General features: G+C 43.3%; 1 protein-coding gene across 1 annotated transcript in view; it reads right to left on the bottom strand.

The window, feature by feature from the left end:
• Positions 1 to 696: 696 nt before the first annotated feature.
• Positions 697 to 18,914, bottom strand: part of kcnq5b (potassium voltage-gated channel, KQT-like subfamily, member 5b) — a 105,739-nt gene continuing 87,521 nt past the window's right edge. Inside the window, exons 5-13 of the mRNA XM_071534119.1 lie at positions 17,311 to 17,436; positions 15,679 to 15,789; positions 14,958 to 15,053; positions 14,034 to 14,122; positions 7,474 to 7,697; positions 5,963 to 6,071; positions 4,825 to 4,956; positions 2,496 to 2,622; positions 697 to 2,012 (exon numbers count right to left, since the gene is read on the bottom strand). Of these exons, the coding sequence (XP_071390220.1) occupies positions 732 to 2,012; positions 2,496 to 2,622; positions 4,825 to 4,956; positions 5,963 to 6,071; positions 7,474 to 7,697; positions 14,034 to 14,122; positions 14,958 to 15,053; positions 15,679 to 15,789; positions 17,311 to 17,436 (2,295 nt within the window). The 3' untranslated portion in view covers positions 697 to 731. The remainder of the gene's footprint in view (positions 2,013 to 2,495; positions 2,623 to 4,824; positions 4,957 to 5,962; positions 6,072 to 7,473; positions 7,698 to 14,033; positions 14,123 to 14,957; positions 15,054 to 15,678; positions 15,790 to 17,310; positions 17,437 to 18,914) is intronic.

Consider the following 18,914-nt stretch of genomic DNA (forward strand, 5'->3'; position numbering starts at 1 on the left):
CTAAAATGGACACAATGTTTTGAAAAAAAAATTGTAACTCTTCAAATAAAAATAGTAACAAAGAACACAGAGTGGAAAGCTTTACTATGATGAGGTAACATTCATTTTCAAGATGGCAGCCTCTCACATGATTGGAGATATGGGAAACGGATCTTGTTTGTGAACATTTAGCCTGGCTTTATCAGCTCTACTACAGTATGAATTTAAGTATGAAGTCCCATTTTTTCCATTACTTGTGATAGTTGTACTTGTCAAAATGAAGGGAGAACTCTCTAGAGGGATTTGCCATAAGGCTTTGGTGTCCATGACTTCTTGCGCTGCTGAGTGTAGACTTCTGTGTAACTTGCTAATCCCGGTACATTTGACTGAAAACATGCAGTGCTCATGCTTTGTCTCAGGGTCACATTACGACTGTCTCTCAGGACCAAGTTCTGTTGGCTTTGTTTCACAGCAAAGTCTTTAGTTTTTACATCACCTCTCCCATTTTATAAACCTTCATCTTTTGTCTTAGATTTGTCAATCATACTTTAAAAAAAGAATAACTCATGCAATGATATGTCATGTATGATCAACCTGTATGAAAATACTATGATTTTTATCAAATGAATCAACATGAAAATAAACAAAAAAGGACCCCTTATTATATTCCCACCCTCCCTCTCCCCTCCAAAAAGGATAAAAACCGTCTCTGTGAGGTGAGCTTGGCGTGCCGCCCGTCCATGGAGCCGGGTCTATTTTAGCCGCACGTGTGGCATGTTCAGCGACTCGTTGCTGCCAGCGGAGGGCGTGGACGTGTGACCGCTGGCCAGGCTGCGGTTGGAGCCCCGGGACCCTGCGCCTGCCCTGGCCCCAGTCCTCAGGAGTTCTGAGGAGTAGGACGGGACGTCAGCGCCCCCCTGGGACAGGAAGTCAAAGCCCTGCGCCTCGATGTCCCTGTCGCTGATAAAGAGGTCCTCCTCCCCCCATCCGCCTCCTCCACTCCTTCCCACACCGCCTCCTCCCCCTGGGTCCTGGCCGCCGCTGTGGAAGCCAATGGGGGAGTCACTGCTAGTACTGGGGCTGGGAGACGAGAGGCTGAGGTTGTGGTGGGCGTCCAGGGCCGTCCCCGGGGCCGCCTGCATCAGGTCCTGCACTGACATGGACTTGCCCAGGCCTCGGTCCACCTGGCTGGGGCCTGAGCAGCAGCCCAGGGCCAGCGGCACCAGGGGCTCCATCTCCAGGCTCATATGTCTCCTCCAGGAGCCCTCCTCCTTAGCATTCAACCTGCCGTTGCTGTTGGTGCTGCCTTGCAGTTGCTGCCCCAGCCTGCCCAGCCCCAGGCCGAGGCCGAGGTCCTCTCCGACGTTACTGTCCTCCCTCTGGCCGCCTAGACCTCCACAGAAGTCACCCACCTCTATCTGCGACCTGGAGGTAGCGCTGCTGGGGCCGAGAGTTCGGCTGGGAGGGGGAGGTGGCGGAAGCCTCGCCAGGATAGGAAACCCTCCGTCTCCCACTCCTCCACCCCCACCACTGGGAATACTATTCGGGGTGAGGACGGGTGGAGAGCTCCCCACTACCTCATCATTGCCACTTTCAGGCGTGGAGGGCTGAGCCTGGGTATGATGATGGTGGTGATGATGAGGATGATGATGGTGGTGATGATGATGGTGATGAGGCAGCGGCGACGGGCTAAAAGAGGAGGACCCGAGACCGGAGGGAGGCGTCGAAGCGGAGGCATTGAGATTGAGGCTGAGCTCATTGGGCGGTGCCAGGATGAGATGTAGCCCTCCCCGGGAGAGGTGAGCGTTGGTGGAGGAGCGTGTGACGCAGCCCCCAGGGGGCGCCACCCCGCCGCTGCTGACCTGGGTGGAGCAGGACAGGTCCTTGCTGAAGACGGAGGACTGGTAGTCGGAGGTCTGCTCTAGCTCGAACAGAGGCAGAGAGGAGAGGGTGAGGGCCGAAGACGAGCCTTTACGCAAGACCTGTCGATAGATGTCCAGCAGCGAGTCCAGCTTTGACTCGATGGACTGGACCTATGAGGGGAGAAAGGAGGAGGAAGGAGGCGAGGAATGTAGGGATAAGGGAAGATGAAAGGAAGAAGGAACAAAGGAAAGAAAATTTTCAATTTCAAGTATAATGGTTTTCAAAATAGGTGGGTATGGGGTGTGTGTGACTGTGTAATATGTATTAATTCACAAGGGAATTAAAATGGGCAATAAGTAATCTTTTGTTATTGTTAGTGATTTTTTTTTTTGCAATGGTTTTACAAAAACAATAATGATAATGATAAAACAAGCTCATCAACAATAATCAAATGAACCAAACAAATAAATAAATAAATGAATAAATAATTAAATAAAAATAAAAATAATAGTAATAACAGTAATAAAACAAAACAAAAACCGCTCAGCTCAGGTAAGTCAGTGGTTGTTAATGTTGATGATAGCTGCAGTGTCTACTGGTCACCAACAGAGGTCGATAGAAGTTATAGATTATTAAAGAAAAACAAAACTGACCTGTCGCTCCACCTTACAGACACGACCCAGCATGCTCATGTCCTCCAGTATATCCCCATCAGACAGCAGCTTCTCTCGAATTTTCTTATCCAGAGGAATCTGGCCCTTCCCAAGGATCTGGTCCACTCTGGAACACACACACACACACACACACATACACACACACACACACACACACACACACACACACACACACACACACACACACACACACACACAGACACACACACACAGTCAAACATTAGTGACGGGACAGGAGAGACTGACAGACCAGTAGAAATCCAATAGGCAGCCCACAGAAAGGAAGGAAGGTAGAGACTGTAATACAGCAACACGTTATGCACATTTTCATTCTGACAAATAGAATCAACACGAGCCATGGACTGTAGAAATGAAACGTTATACATCCTCACTGGATTTGAAAGATACGTTGGATGAATAACCATCCGGCACTATCTTCTATACACTATCTTCAACATTGCATTACAACTAATCGTATAAGGAGTGTGTTACTAAATCAATATCTCCGGAATCAAACAGTTGCACAAGAGAAGAGGTTTGCATTTTTCTGATATGATTATCAATGTGATGTTTTATTCCTTTTGTTTTACAGCACTTTATTTTTTTGATAAATTACAATGAAATTATTTGAATTAAATGATATATGATGATTCTTCTTTTTATGTGTATATGTAGCCTATGTTTGCATGTATGTATGACTCTGTTTGTTTATTTATATTAAACCACATGAGGACATATAGATGCTACTCATAACAAATCCAGTGAGGTTCAGTAGAATCTGGTTAGTAAGGCCTGTCCACTTGTAAATGAACGGGGTTAAAATTAAACAAAGGTCATGAATAAACCAAGGAGATGTCATGCAAGAATGATGCCACAAACGTTTTTTCATAGATAATTAATTAAAGCTTTGTCAACACCCCCGCCAGACAAGACCTGTATCATAGTATTTTACAAATAATTGTTCTTAACCTGCTTGGAGTACCAGATGTGTGGGGTTTGCCACTTAAAATGACAGCGCAAGTATTTCAAAATCAATTTAGTACAATTTTTTTTGTTCAACATCTTAGCTGACACTATCTGATGTGGTAATTTCCACCCAACTAGTATTCAATACAGGTTAAAATGTAAACAATTACTGTATTTGTAAATACTATTTGACCCAAGTCTGATAAACACCCCCGTTTGAGATGATGGAGACCATGCAGCAATTTGTATAACTCAACAGTAGGGGTCAGTATTACAATGATATCACAGGTAGGCATGCACAGTTGTGTGGGAGAATTTAGTGTGTGTGTGTGTGTGTGTGTGTGTGTGTGAGAGAGAGAGAGAGAGAGAGAGAGTGAGAGAGAGAGAGAAAGAAAGAGGGAGGGAGAGAGAGAGAGAGGGAAGAAAGAATAGCTTTAGAGCTTGGAGAGGTTTTTCTGTGTGATGTGTGTTAGCACCAGGGTGGGAAACCATTTGTTTCCAGGCTACAGAAATAATTCACCATCCAATTTCATGTTTCCGCCCAAACCAATGCCAAAATATATTTCCCACCCTGATTAGGACCAAAGAAAGTAGGGAGAGCAGAGTGTATGACAGCGATGTGTGAAGAAAGGTTGGGGTCACTTCACTTTCAGCTCAATCAATTCAAAATATCAACTCAAACTAAAATTTCACTTACTAATGATAGACCACGCATTCTCAATAGTTTACAGAATGGGTTTAGGAACCTTTTTATATCAAAAAGCTTTTCGGTTTTCATGTTTTTGAAGAAAAAACACGTCCTGAATCGACTGAGTTACAAATGAAGTGAGCCCATCCTCCATGTGAAGGGGGCATTCTGACCCCTGGCTGGAGTTCTTTCTGCCCTGGCTGTAATAGACAGGCAGGGAGGGGGAGGAAAAGGTCTTGGCTCGGCTGCTCAGGGGTTGTGGGCCTACTATCATGTCCAGCCTGTGAGGGAAACAAAGGGAACACACGTGCACGCACATGAAGAAGTGCACATGTGTGCACACACACACAAACAAAGAACAATCGCGTACACAGACGCACAGGTAACATACACACGCACATTGCACACACACATGCGCATACATGGAATGAGTGCAGATGCACGCATACATGTACACACACATATACACGTGCACACACACACACACATACAAAAAAAAAACATGTATCAGTTATACTGTGGACAATCAGGGATTAAGCAGTGCTAGTAAGGCAGTAAGGATAACAGGGATGGAAAACTACTGTCAAATAATGTTGGTGTCATGCAATACATGTGGAAAGTATATAAGGTAATGGTAGACATCGGCATTCCTACCTAGTCTGCAGGCTCTTGATGCGACACAGCATGTCCAAGTGACCAGCAGAGTATTGCTCAATCACATCCTTCACATCATATGGACGCAACGTCTCCTTAAACTTCTTTTTGGCTACATGGAACTTCATTATCCTGGATAGATAGCAGAGAAGTAAGAGTATGTTCACAAATCAACCACTAGGGGGTAGTCTGACACAGTCAATTCCAATGACCTGCAGTGGCTCCCTCAACCATCATTGCACGCCAGCCTGCTGTTTCTTCACACCGATGCAGAGAGTCAGGCATCTGGAAAATCATTTCATTGGTCCTTACATCCTGTGAAGTTGTAAAGACCACCTAAGTATTGATGGTGGTTGTCGTACTGCTTACTTAAGCTGTGTGCGTGTAAATCTATCACTCTGAGAAAGCAGCTCTCAGTGGCTGAAGTTTGTTCAATATCCATGCACCTGTGGAGCGTTGAGGCCAAACATAAGGGGATACGGCTGAACGCGAGAGTCTCTAAGCAGCCCTCAAATGGTCCGGCCTTGGGGCTATAATATCTCCCTGCTTTAGGGAGTAAGAGAGGCAGGCAATGGCGAGGAAAGGCAGCAGTAAAATTAAGCCTTGTAATAAAGAGGAGGTGGGGTGGCTCTTCTTGGATGTTTATGTAAGGCCATCTTTTTGCACGACCAATCTAGCCGTGGGCTTGTTTCAGTCACTCAGGCGCAAGTAGAGGCTCTCAGAGTTGTGATGCATTGAAGGGCACTGAGGGAATGGAGCTCACTTATCCTCTTACTTATCTCATATTGGCATGTTGGCATGTTGGAGAAGACAGAAGCCTTTGTGTCTCCATGACCTAGGGTTAGAGTTACCTAATTCTTTGTACTGGTAAAAGAGTTAGTTGTGGGAATAAAACTAGTTAGTTATACTTCCTGTCTCTCATCAATGTGCCCAATCACATAAACCAAAAATATCATAAAAAAACATCTAAAAAAAGAAGATTTTCCAGTCAATTCAATCAAGAGAGCTACTAGAAGGCATGGGGTGCAATCAGGGTTTGTTTGCATGCGACCTTGCAGTAGATACAAATTCTTTCTCTGTTGTCTATGGCTAAAGAGGACACTTGAGTTGATGAGGAAAGAAGTCAAAATTGCCTCACCTGACAGCTCTAATGACAGACTTGACTGAAGGCAGCAGGTCCTCCACTGAGATCTCACAGTGACAGCCCTTCTCATCGAAACCATCCTCCCCTGCCATGTTAGAGTCTGCTGCTTAGAGAGAGGAAGACAGAAAGAGAGTACAAAGATTTCAATCATGCCACTGAATTAAATTAGATTGGCTGAACTGAATTGACAGTGAAAGAGAAAGAAAAAGAGAGAGGAGAGAGGGATACAGATAATTCAAAAGCATCTGACAGAGTGAAAGAAAGAAATAGTGTTTTGACCTGCTGTCAGAAAGAGTAGAGTAGTAGTACAGTACAAGACTCTGGCCTGCACTCAAATATATTGCTAACAATGCAACTTTGTGACAATGCAGCTCTGTTTATGGGTGTGTTGAGTTACAACACCCTGAAAAGGTAAGCGTAGGGTTTCAAGTGCCGGACTGCAGACTTAAGCAATTTTTCCTGTCTCCCCTTCGGGTTAGCATCATTTAATATTACATAGACCCATAGGATTTGCATGTGGCTGTGTTTTTACAGGGGGTTGAGTCAAACAGCAGCCCCCTCTTAATTATTTAGAAAGTGATGGGTTGAGATAGGGTGTATCACATTGAATGCTGACCAATGAACATAACAATACGAATTTCTCAATTATATAATTAATAAATGTCACATTAAGAATCACTTCCAATTAAGCCATATGTAAAGTGTCGGCTTTCCCACCCACAGAGACAAAAAACAGAGGCAGCCAACACCTCAGTGACAGTGAAGGATCTGACAGAAGGTGGCCAACCACGTCGGTTTTGGCTAAGTTGGTTATTGATTCCACACCACCAGCAGGCCTCAGCCAGCTGGCTGGCTCTGACACCCCATACGGCTGCTAGAGCATACCATTCCCACCATCCATCCATCAATCCGCCCACAACCACCAACTGGCCATTACCCAAGCAGGCCTGCCAGGCCGGCACTGGTAGCCCAAAGCAAGGAAGTGCAAACAGCCATTAACATTCCTCCACTTGGCTGCTGGAGTGGGTCGGCAAAGCCAGTTCTGGTTGGTTGATGGGGCAATGGCCAGGCAATAAGCCTCAACAACATAGTGAAACTCTGGGGGATTGAGTTATCGCATGCTTGGTGTTGGGAAGAAAAGTATTGATTCATGCACTAATGGGTGTTTCACACCACTGAACCATTATGAGTACAGATAAGTACCACCAAGCAACAAGGTCACAAGACATTGATAGCGATTATTTAGAGGATTATTATTTAGAGGGTGTATGGTAGGTATTATATTTTAGCATTAGGGCATATGATTTATGTATTTCATTACAATCCAGTGGCCTCAATAAATGTTTTACAGCTAACTCAATACTAGTAACCCAGCCCAGCCCAGTGCTGAAAATCTCTGCGCTAATTAATCAAAAGCTAAGGAAAGCATTGTGTAACTGTAGAGGAATGTGGAACTTGCGGCCAGTAATGAGAGTCACCACAATCACTCTGATTGGTCATCTCACCATCAGTGGTGGAGCGGGATTGGCTCTTAAGGCGGAGTGAGGGTCTGAAGCGGGTGCGGTCGTTGAAGCTCCAGCTCTTCTGTACCTTGGCGGGGCTGGTTCCCTCCGTGCCGGCCTCAGCCACGGGAGACCGCCGGTCGTTCACCGACGACGACTGCCTGCTCTTGATGCTCTGCCCGCGGGGGCTCGCCATCCTCACCCGCTCCTTGAAGCTCAACTTCTGGCTGTGTGGTGAAATGGAGGTGAATAGCGGTATAGAGGAGACGAGGGGCGAGAGAGAGAATGAGGGAATGATGCCGTGAAGTGGTGGAACGACAGACAGAGACAGATATCTGAGTTAATTATCTCAGCTTTGAGGTAACAACAATATAAATCACGGTTAAATTATCCGAGACAGTCGGCAGAATGCTGTTGCTAAGGAGGTTATCCACTGCATGATCATTTGTCTTGTCATATGGCATCAGTCATTATCCAGAACCTAATCCTGTTATAGAAGGGCAAAAGACTGCAGGGCAGACGGATCTTAACAGAGACCAGCATGCATTGCAGCAGGTGCTTTACACAAAATGCAAGCTCAGGTTAGGCACGATGCTTCAGTTGGGCCCTATCGTGTGTTTGTGTATGTGTGCGTGTGTGTGTGTGTCTGGGTGTGTGAACGTACTGTATGTATTCATGTGTGTCCACTTTCGCATTTTTATCAGCTAGGTCAGGTGTCATTCCATCTAGCCAACCCCTGACCTAGAATCATAGGGTAAGTCAGCATGTTGCTATGGAGACAGGCAACACATCTAAAAACCTTTTCTGGAAAATCGTTGTTGAGGTCACTTTCTTATTGATGTTTTATAGGTTATGATTGCACTATTACCTTCATTTATGCTGATGACACAACATGTTACATACCTTACAAGAATTCACTTCACTTCATTTAAACCATTTAAACCTATGCTTATGACACAGGACTGTAAAAGAGTCCTATGTGAATCCTATCATGAAACCTTTTGTTGTTGTAGATAGATGAATGTAAATAGATGAATCTTTCTTGTGGAGATTGTAGCCATTTCAACCAGGAGTGAGCAGGGTGATGAGATGCAGAAGAAGCAAGGAGCGGTTCCATGTTAATGTGATTATAATGACTGCATGCAAACGCAGTGCACAGGCAACAAGCATGGCTGGTTTTAAATACAATCAGTAAGTGGTATGTGGGATTGAGCATGTGAAGTTATACTGTAAAGTGGTTGTGAATATAGAGGCACATGTGATGCGTGTTTTTGAGTGACAGTAACAGAGTACTATCTCTAGCACTAGGGATAGTACTTGGGAGTTTAAAATGTGTCTGGGATATGGGAAGTGAAATGTGATAGTTTAGGTACAGCAAGAGGGGCTGAATGAAAAAAAAAATAATGGGGGTCTACCACAAATTTATTTTCCTCTCACATATAGGCTTGTGCCAGGAGAAAGCCTATAACGGTTAATTATTTCACAGGATCTGGTTTTGAAATAATGAAAACTGGCATAAATATTCTGAAAACAGAGGTAGTTAAAACCAAAACGCAAGAGGCAGAAATAGTGCATTGCTCAGGCAAAGTCCAAAAGAAGGCAGCTTGTAAATCATTATAAAGGCAACTGATTTCCTCCAGGCCAGACTCTATGGCTGCACCTCCTCTGAGGCGGCGCAGCCTCCTATGGACACCCATGCATCAAGAATTAGTCAGCATTCCCAAAGAAAAAACGTCATGTAACAGGTGAGCATAGACGCCGTGTACCTATGTTTCCGAGCGGTACACCTCCTCAGTAGCTTCTGTTTATTACTATGAACCTTACTAAAAAACCAAGGGGAGATAGACATACGTTGACGTGTTACATGATGCAGAGATAGAGGGACAGAAAATGCTTGCCTACTGTATGCATGCTTGCGTAAGGTGTAATAAAGATCTTTTTCTACCTTGCCCTTATTTCTCTACCTGGTATACTGGATTATATGTGTTATTATATTACATCGAAGGCATGTTTGTGATTATCTGAGTGCTCGACACTGACGCTTTGACCCTTGCACTACTTACTATTGATTCCTTGTGAAGCTTATTCTATGGGTGCACTCACTGCAAGTCGCTCCGCATGAGTGTCAGTTTAATGCCTGACATGTAAATGTAATGATCCTTTGTGTCATGTGTATGAAGGCTTCACAAGTAAAGAGTAATATAGAGGAAATACTGTTGGCGCTTCATTTTGTCAACCGCTGACATTTCGAAACAGCGGAACGGAGGCAATTGAGCTTAGTAGAGGAAAATGAACATCTTCAGCACCATTTGAAAAAGCCTGTAATTTGGTGACTCACGCACTTCATGTCGATATCCCTCATTTAACTATGTGAATTCAGCTGGGCCATGGCAACAAGTGCTTGAGTCACCAGTAAGAGGCCAGTAACCTTTAGACAGACACTCCTGGGTTCTCCGTGGGTATAAAGTTGAAGACCCTTGGGTTGTTTTTTTTGCACAGATTTGTAATTTTTTCTCTTACGTCTGTGTTTTATCATTATGTTTTATCTCTTTACTTGTTATATCACTTGGCAAATGAATAAACTAATCTAGCTGAAGTAAGACAGCTCCAGTTGGACTGGTGGATGGCTTTTTTATCTCCCCTCCAGCTCTGCAGTAGAGACCTTAAATAGAGTGGGGGGGCTGTGAACAAATAAGTGGAGGCTGGAGCTCTACTCCCTCGTTATTTAGACATGCTTAAGATTGCGTGGGATGAATTCTGTCCTTGACTGTGTGCAGGCAAAGGCTCAATTCCAGTGGTGGAAAGTAACTAAGTACATTTACTCAAGTACTGTACTTAGGTACAATTTTGAGATACTTGTACTTTACTTGAGTATTTCCATTTGATGCTACTTTATACTTCCACTCCACTACATTTCAGAGGGAAATATTGTACTTTCTACTCCACTACATTTATTTGACAGCTTTAGTTACTTTTCAGATGGAGATTTGACACAATGGATAATATAACAAGCTTTTAAAATACAACACATTGTTAAAGATTAAACCAGTGGTTTCCAACCTTTTTTGACGTCTTACAAAAAGCAGTGTGTAGTCGGGGTCACATTTCAGATATCTATGAGTTGTTAACAGCTCCACCAAATAGTGATCTTTCCCTCTAAACCTCACATGGTTTCATTTCAATAAATGTTCAAATGATCCAATATTTCAGCAAAAATCAAAGATTAGAGAAAAAGTCCAAAAACTGAAAACAGATTTGTGTATCAGAACTTTGTTTTTTCTTCTTTCCTCTCCCATTAATCATCTCACGACCCCTCAGATTTATCCGGTGACCCTTTGGAGGGGCCCGACCCCTAGGTTGGGAACCACTGGACTAAACTAGCTAACTGTATATAAAGTAGTTCAAACTAGCTCCACCTCCAGCAGCTACAACAGTAACATGCTGCTTACACATTGATGCTTCAGTATTAATAATCTAATGATGTCATATATAATAAAATATCAGTCAGAGGGACCAAACCACTACTTTTACTTTAATACTTTAACTACATTTTGCTGCTAATACTTATGTACTTTTACTTAAGTAGGATTTTTCATGCAGGACTTTTACTTGTAATGGAGTATTTTTACATTGCTGTATTGGTACTTTTACTTAAGTAAAGGATCAGAGTACTTATTCCACCACTGGCTAATTCTCCAAAATTTTGGCCTGCTCAATTTGGGTGTTCTATTGACATTTCAACTACTTCGAATTCCTCTGCAATGTGGCGTATTTCTTAGTGGAAAACGTCATATATGACACCAGATTCATGACAAAAACAAACTTTTCAACTGCCCTCAGGTGGTGGTTGTGCTGCCACACATTCACTTAGTGTTGCGTAACTGTGAAGACAATATATTACATCACTCAGCTGTCACTGCCCCCCCGTCATCTCTTTTTCAGGAGCACTAAAATAGATATAAAATTTGGGAATATAAACACACACACACCATTATTTCTAATACTGAGAGAGAGTGCCTTAGTAATATCCTTTCTTAAGACTACCTGAGGCAAGGGGACGGTTAAAATGGAGAGAAATATACTAAAAGCATGAGTGCATGTGTATGCTTGCTTGTGTATGTGCATGTGTGTGTGTGCATGTGTGTACCCACATGTATGTGTGTGTGTGTGTGTGTGTGTGTGTGTGTCTGTGTGTGTGTTTTTGGAAAGGGAAGAGATAAAAACGAAAGATAGACCGGAGCACCAAAGGACAGATAAAACGGTGAGTCATAGCGAGTGCTTGTGTAAAAGTCTCCATTAGCAGGCCTACATTTCATTACCCACAGCCTTGAACACCTCCAGTTGAGGTCACAAACCTCACTTTGTACGCTCAGCGGCAGTACACTTCACACAGAAAGAAAGCAACAGAGAGCTTGGGGTTTACAATGCTTCATACCTTCCCCCAAATCATGAAACTATAACGTAATATAACGCAGTGTGTCAATGTTCAGAGAAACAGCACAAAGGCACAAACCTTGTGGTCGACTCTCCCTGCTCCTTCCTTGAGTTGATAGGTGAGAAGGAGAGAAAAGAGGATGCATTAGAAAACATTCTTCCATAATACTCAAGTTCATCAACTTCATTGAACTATCAACATTGTAGGGCTGGGCGATATATCGATATTATATCGATATCGTGATATAAGACTAGATATTGTCTTAGATTTTGGATATCGTAATATCGTGATATGGCATAAGTGTTGTCTTTTCCTGGTTTTAAAGGCTGCATTACAATAAAGTGATGTAATTTTCTGAACTTACCAGACTGTTCTAAAACAGGGAAGGAAACCCTGTCTTTGCATTTTATTTTGATCACAGTCTTGTTTTAATAAAAGTGCTTGTGACATCTCACATGTGGCTTTGACTTACAACTGAACATTTAACCCACTTCGTAGAAAATACCGAGATATATATTGTGTATCGCCATTCAGCCTAAAAATACCGAGATATGATTTTTGGTCCATATCGCCCAGCCCTACGACATTGCATCACTAAAGTCAGCATGATAAGAGGAAGAGCACAACATTGTGGCGAAGGCATTGTCAGCGACTGTTCCCTTTACCAAATGCAGAGGATTTCAAGGTAGCATTACATTGAGTGCGTCAACAAATTACAAGCATTCCAGGGGAGATAGACTTTAACAAATACCAGGCTCACTACAGAGGCAAAAACATGCACAATGCAGTACTGTCCAGGCAAACTAGGGAAGCACTTGCGACAAGAGAAAGCAGTGACTGGGACACGAGGATACCAACACATAGGACTTGTTCAAATGTGTCTTAATCAGTCTAGTATGTACAGTATGTGTGTGTGTTTGTGTGTATGTGTATGTCAGTGTGTGTGTTTTGTACATTATGACTATCATGACTGTTGCTTTTGTTTTGTATGTCTGTCTTTATTAAATGTATATGCTTTGCAGATGGCTTTCCCAATATTTCCAGGCTCCACAGAGATCCATATCTGCATGTATAGATATGGCAATTGCCAAAGCCACTAATGAGATTATATGCGTCGTATCTCTAAATGTGACCCAACTTAATGAGACAGAAGCGCTGAAAATTCAATAATCCTTGATTGGATCACTGAGGCCATGATTGCAGTCATAAACGGACGCGCCACAGAGGATAATTGCTAAAATTGCTGTCTCAGTCTCTCAAAGTGACTGTGCAAGTCACTGGCCCATTGAGCACTCAACTGACTTTGGTCAGGCAGGGAGCTTGAGCCAGTGTGAATACTGTGGAGGGATATGAGTGTTCATTTACTGAATAGCAGCAAAAAGTTGTGAAAAGTTTAGAGGCGGTTTAGAGATGTTTTAGCACTCAGCGCTTAACTGCTTTTGTCAATGCAAACCAGTTTGGATCAACGGAGCCTGGAAAATATTAGTCTTTTGGATGGCTGTGAACCATTTTCTCATAAGAAAAGAAAAATTATGAAATCAAAACATTTATATGTTCAATAGAAAGAACAAAGCAGATAAATTAAACAAGGAGATAGAGCAAGAGAAAGTGAAAAAAGGCGGAATAAATAAAAAATCAACACAACATATAATAACCCAAAAACTACATAATTGAAAAATTATGGGGAAAGATTGCCTGAGTGGCACAGACACCAAATACAGACACCAGCTGCCATAGTTGTACCTACTTTGTAGGGCTGCAGGTATGCAACGCCTTCAAGTGAGGCTTCCAGGTAGCAATGGAAACCGAGTTCTCATCAGCCGCATAACTACGCCAAACACACTGCATGCAGAATACACAAAACCAGGAAGAAGAAAAACAAAACAAAAGTACAAAGAGGAGACCAAATAAAAGATAGATAGAAAGGAAAAACAATTTGAAGACAACAAAAGAACAAGGCCAAGGAGGGAGTGAGAAGGAGGAGGAGGGGGGAGGAGGAGGAGGAGGAGGAGGGGGGGAGCAAAGAAAAGAAAACAAATGAAACAAAAAAAAAAGCTGATTAGTGAAAACAAAACAACAGGTGTGTCACACGTCTGTGGCTGGGCGGAGGTCAGGCATGGATACATGCCTGTGGGAGGGCAGGAGGCTCTCATAGTGCCGCCAGGTGGCATCCAGGTAGGGCCTGGTGCTGTCCGTGGAGTAATAACGCCACGCAGCCTGGGACAACATGGGGACGGACAGGATGGAGAGGAGGACGAGAAGGAGGTGAAGAGGAGAAGAGAGGAGGTGGAGAGAAGTCAGGACAGGGGGAGATGGGAACAGAAGAGATGGGAGAGAAGAGGGAAGAACAGCGGGGGAAAGAGAGGGAAAAACAGAAGGACAGAGGAAGGCGAAGAGGAAGAAAGAGGTGAAGCATGTGGGAGGAGGAAGACAGGGGAGGAAGTAGGTGTGAGAGAGAGTAGAGGATGAAAAGGAGGCGAGACAGCATATGGAGAAATATATGAGGAAGACAAGGTGAGGTCAGCACCACTAAAATTCAGGATGAAAAAAAAAGGAATGTGTGAAGGTCGGGATGAAAAAGAAGGAATGTGTGAGGCGGGAAGGAGGGGAATGGCAAGAATGGATTTGCCAAACTGGTACTTCTGGGCTAAAATAAGGGGGAGTCCAGAAACCTCGCAGAGAGCAGAAAGAGTAATGAAAAGTGGAGGGATGGGGGCACAGGGCTGGAGAAAGTGAAGCTACATGCTATGTTGTTTTTATTGGGTAGTTTCAGGGTTTTGGAGAGTCCATGGAAGGAAAAGAGAAACTGGAGAATGATAAAATCGTTTAGGGAATTGAATCACATTTCATCACCGATTGTGTACAGTTCACCTCGACATTGCAGCGCATTGTGTTGGAAACAAGAACAGCAACAACGAATACTCAACTTGAAGAAATACATTTCACGCATCACCAATTATCTAATGCTATTTTTTTGTTTTCCAGCCCACAGACAGTTATGTTGAGTTTCTTGTGTCAGAGAAAAACAAAGAAAGCCGGCTGTGTGCTTTACCTGGATGAGGCAGGCGGCCGGGTTTCTCCTCTTCTCAAAGTGCTTCTGTCTGTGCTGCTCCTGGACCTTCAGGGCGAAGCCTGAGCCCAGAATACCCTGGGGGAGGGCAATAGGAGTAAATACTGGGAGTACAATTGTATTTGTTGCCATGACTGTCATGTTTCACTAAGGTGTTGAGAAAGGAAATACTACACTGTCAAGAACGTCCCAACATGGCTGCGTGAAACGTGACTGGGGTCAATTCTGCATTTGTACATTTAATCAATTTAATTAATTGAATTTGGTTTGGAATTTGAAATTCAAATGGACTTGCATTTACCTTTTCTTCCACTTCAGGCTTTTAATGTATAAGGAGTTGATTCAATTTCCACGATTTTCCAGATTTAATGGACTCATCAGAATATCCTTATATCCATTATACATTAAAATTAAAAGTGGAAGAAAAAAAATGAAAATTGAATTGAATTCTCATTCCTTAAATACTTCCTGTAGGAATACCAAATTAAAATTCAATTCAAACTTGCAGCATTGCAACAGAATTTCAGACAAAAAATTGACAAATGAATTGACACCAGCCCTGCTGCGTAAATGATCTGGCTGCACTTCATTAACACCAATTACTGCTTCAGAAATTGATCTGACAGAGGGGCATCTAGAAATCTGCCTGCTCACTGAGAAGCGAAGAGAAAGACATGAGATGAGGTGAATAATTCTGACTTACTGCTGGCAAGGCAAAGAAAGAGATGCCCAGGAGGGCGAACCCTGCGGACAGCATACGCCCTGTCCACGTCTTTGGTGTCTTGTCCCCGTAGCCAATGGTTGTCAAGGTGATCTGTGAAGACACAATGCCCATTTTGACAACATCACATCCCTGACTGGAACCATTAAACAAGAAACTAAATGTCCTGATGACATCTGGAGCCTACAGATGACGCCAGAAAGAAGTGGAAAGAGAGTTAATTAAAATAATGATACATGGTGATGAGACTTCCAACATCAAAATACAACAATTTAGAGCTATTCATTTGGATGGGTATTCGTGTATGAGTCTATTCAGCAAAAGCCTCAAAATGAAGATTTAATGCTGTGTATTCACCACAAAATTACAGGAGTAAATACACCTACTTGGCTGTGAATAGGAATTGGCACTCCTTGCAAAACACTGCCCTACTTTAGCTTGCTTTCAATATAGTCTCTCAATATCTGTCTATCTGTCTGTCTGTCTGTCTGTCTGTCTGTCTGTCTATAATATTTAATTCCCTATCTGTTTAGGAGACTGCTCACTCTGCACTATCTCTCATTCAGGCTCTGACTGCCGTGCATGACAAAGACGGCTGAAGCCATTTGGCACCATTATGATTTTTTGAGCTGGTATGAAAATGGTGGTTAATGGAGCCATGCAGGGCTAATGTTTATAGAGAAGCTGTCAAAGCTCCGAGGCGACCACAAACAGGAGCAGAGGGAAAAGCTTGCAAGGACACCAATTTTCAAGCATCTGCTTTGGGACACGTTTATGTGAGGAGATAACGACACCAAGCACAGACACATGAGGTAAAAATCACAGTTCACTGCACAGAGGTATAAGTTCTCCTGTTGCCCAGGAAACCAAGCCAAGCACAGACTGTGTCATTCGGCCGAGGTAGGAGAAAAATCAATTCAAGGAACATTCAACAGATAGCTATTGATACTAGAGGTGGAGCGATGGGAATGAAAACTCATCTGGAAGCTGTTGCTGAGGCCAACATTTCAAGATTTTGAGTTACAGATACACTCACCGAGCACTTTATTAAGAACACCTGTACACCTGCTTATTTATGAAACTATCCAATCAGCCAATCATGTGGCAGCAGTGCAATGCATAAGATCATGTAGCAGCTTTAGTTAACGTTCCCATCAAACATCAGAATGGGGAAAAAATGTGATCTCAGTGACTTTGACTTTGGCGTAGTTGTTGGTGCCAGACGGGCTGCTTTGAGTATTTCTGAAACTGCTGATCTCCTGGGATTTTCACGCACAACAGTCTCTAGAGTTTACACAGAATGGTGCGAAAAACAAAAAACATCCAGTGAGCGGCGGTTCTGCGGACGGAAACGGCTTGTTGATGAGAGAGGTCAGAGGAGAATGGCCAGACTGGTTGGAGCTTACAGAAAGGCTTCAGTAACTCAGATAACCTCTTTACAACTGTGGTGAGCAGAAAAGCATCTCAGAACGCACAACGCATTGATCTTTGAGGCTGGAGGATGTCACTTTGGTAGCCGGTTGACATTGAGCTGAAAGCTGATACCTACCCAGTATTAGTATGGTGTTCCTAATAAAGTGCTCAGTGAGTGTATAGTTAGCTGTCAAAACTCACCGTGCCCCACCACAAGGCATCAGCGTAGGTAGCGAACTCCTTGTTGAACTTGTTCTCCACAAGGTAGACGAGGAATGAGGAGAAGATGAGAACCAGGAAGCCAATGTACCAGGCGGTCACCAGCTCCTGCAGGCAGAGGTCAAAGTGTCATCAAGGAAAAAGGAGAATCTTGGTAATGCATAAAACACTTTGGCATATGAGCCCCCTTCGCTGTCAGTCAACCTAAATCGGCTTTTCTATGCACTTTAGAGTATAAAACATTAGTACCGCCTTGCACTTTCTGTGAAATAGACTGAGCAGGTGAGACAAGGACAAAGGTATGAACCTTTATTGAATTCATCTATTAAATCCACTTCAATCATTTACCAACACACAAGATCTGATGCAACTATCGCTTGTGCTTTTAAAGTACAGTGAGCTTTCAATAGAAAACCAGCTTAGTTGTTACAGGAAAGGCGGTGTGCACGAGAGCAGGTACAGTATGTCATTGAGGTTATCAAGTGGGCACCTCCCATTACAGATTTTTTAGTTAATGCCACATCCAGCAGGCTCAACAGAAATCTCTGGCCCCAAACTACATGTAGAGGAGGCAGGTTGACCTCTTCCACCCTACAAACGTATGTTGCACAGCCAAGCTTTGTTCAAACTCAATTAGATGTAATGGTACAGCCATAAGAAAATGGTGACTCGGGTTTGAATATTTCACCCAATATAAGCATGCTATTGCTTCAATGAAGCGGCGGAACAAACAGATATGGAATATGTATGTGAAAAAAATGATTTTTCTAACTTTGAAGCTACTTAATAAGGGGATATTTAAGGGGAAAGTCAGGGTGCAAGGGGTTAAGAAAGGGATTCTAAGTAAGACATCGATTGTACAACAGGGTGTGAAACTCAATATTAGAGAGATAGTCCTCTTAGTACAGTTAATACCACAATACACAGTATCTCACACTATAAAATAAACGGACTTAAGCCCCTTATTGGGTCTTGTGCTACTGTCTTGAACATGACCCAACAGAGAGGCGGCAGTAACACTCTCCCCTCTACACGGCCTCATCCATGAATTTGTCCAGCTCTGAGGGGATTAAGTGTGTAACATGAATATGATTCCTCTTGTACCCCTCCAACACGCACACACACACACACACACACACACACACACACACACACACACACACACACACACACAAAGAGCCACAGCTTTAATACCATGCCGATAATACCTACTGTAAGATTAAAAGAGTGCCAGAGGAAGGCAATAGCACATGCACAGGCCAAGGAAGACTAAAGTTGAAAATAGCTTTAAGCCCACAGATGCACTTTAAACATGCACACAAATATATGCACAAGGACAGAGATGCACACACACGCACACACACGCACACACACACACATCTATTTGACCTTTTCGTTTAGAGTGAGATGTTTTATCAGGATTATGCGGCCTGACTCTATAGTTATGATGGAAGTGGAAAGAAAGACATCAGCCGGACGTGCAGTGACAGAGCAACAGCAAGACAGTTTTTCTCTCTCTGTCTCTAACTGCAAAAGGACTCTGACCGCACAAAAAAGTAGTGAGCTGTATGTGAGTCAGAGCGCAG

This window comes from Centroberyx affinis, unplaced genomic scaffold, assembly GCF_046629955.1.
Source record: "Centroberyx affinis isolate AG114_WGS23_722 - 3 ecotype Tasmania unplaced genomic scaffold, CSIRO-AGI_Caff_v1 ptg002491l_1, whole genome shotgun sequence".
NCBI classification, from domain to species: Eukaryota; Metazoa; Chordata; class Actinopteri; order Beryciformes; family Berycidae; genus Centroberyx; species Centroberyx affinis.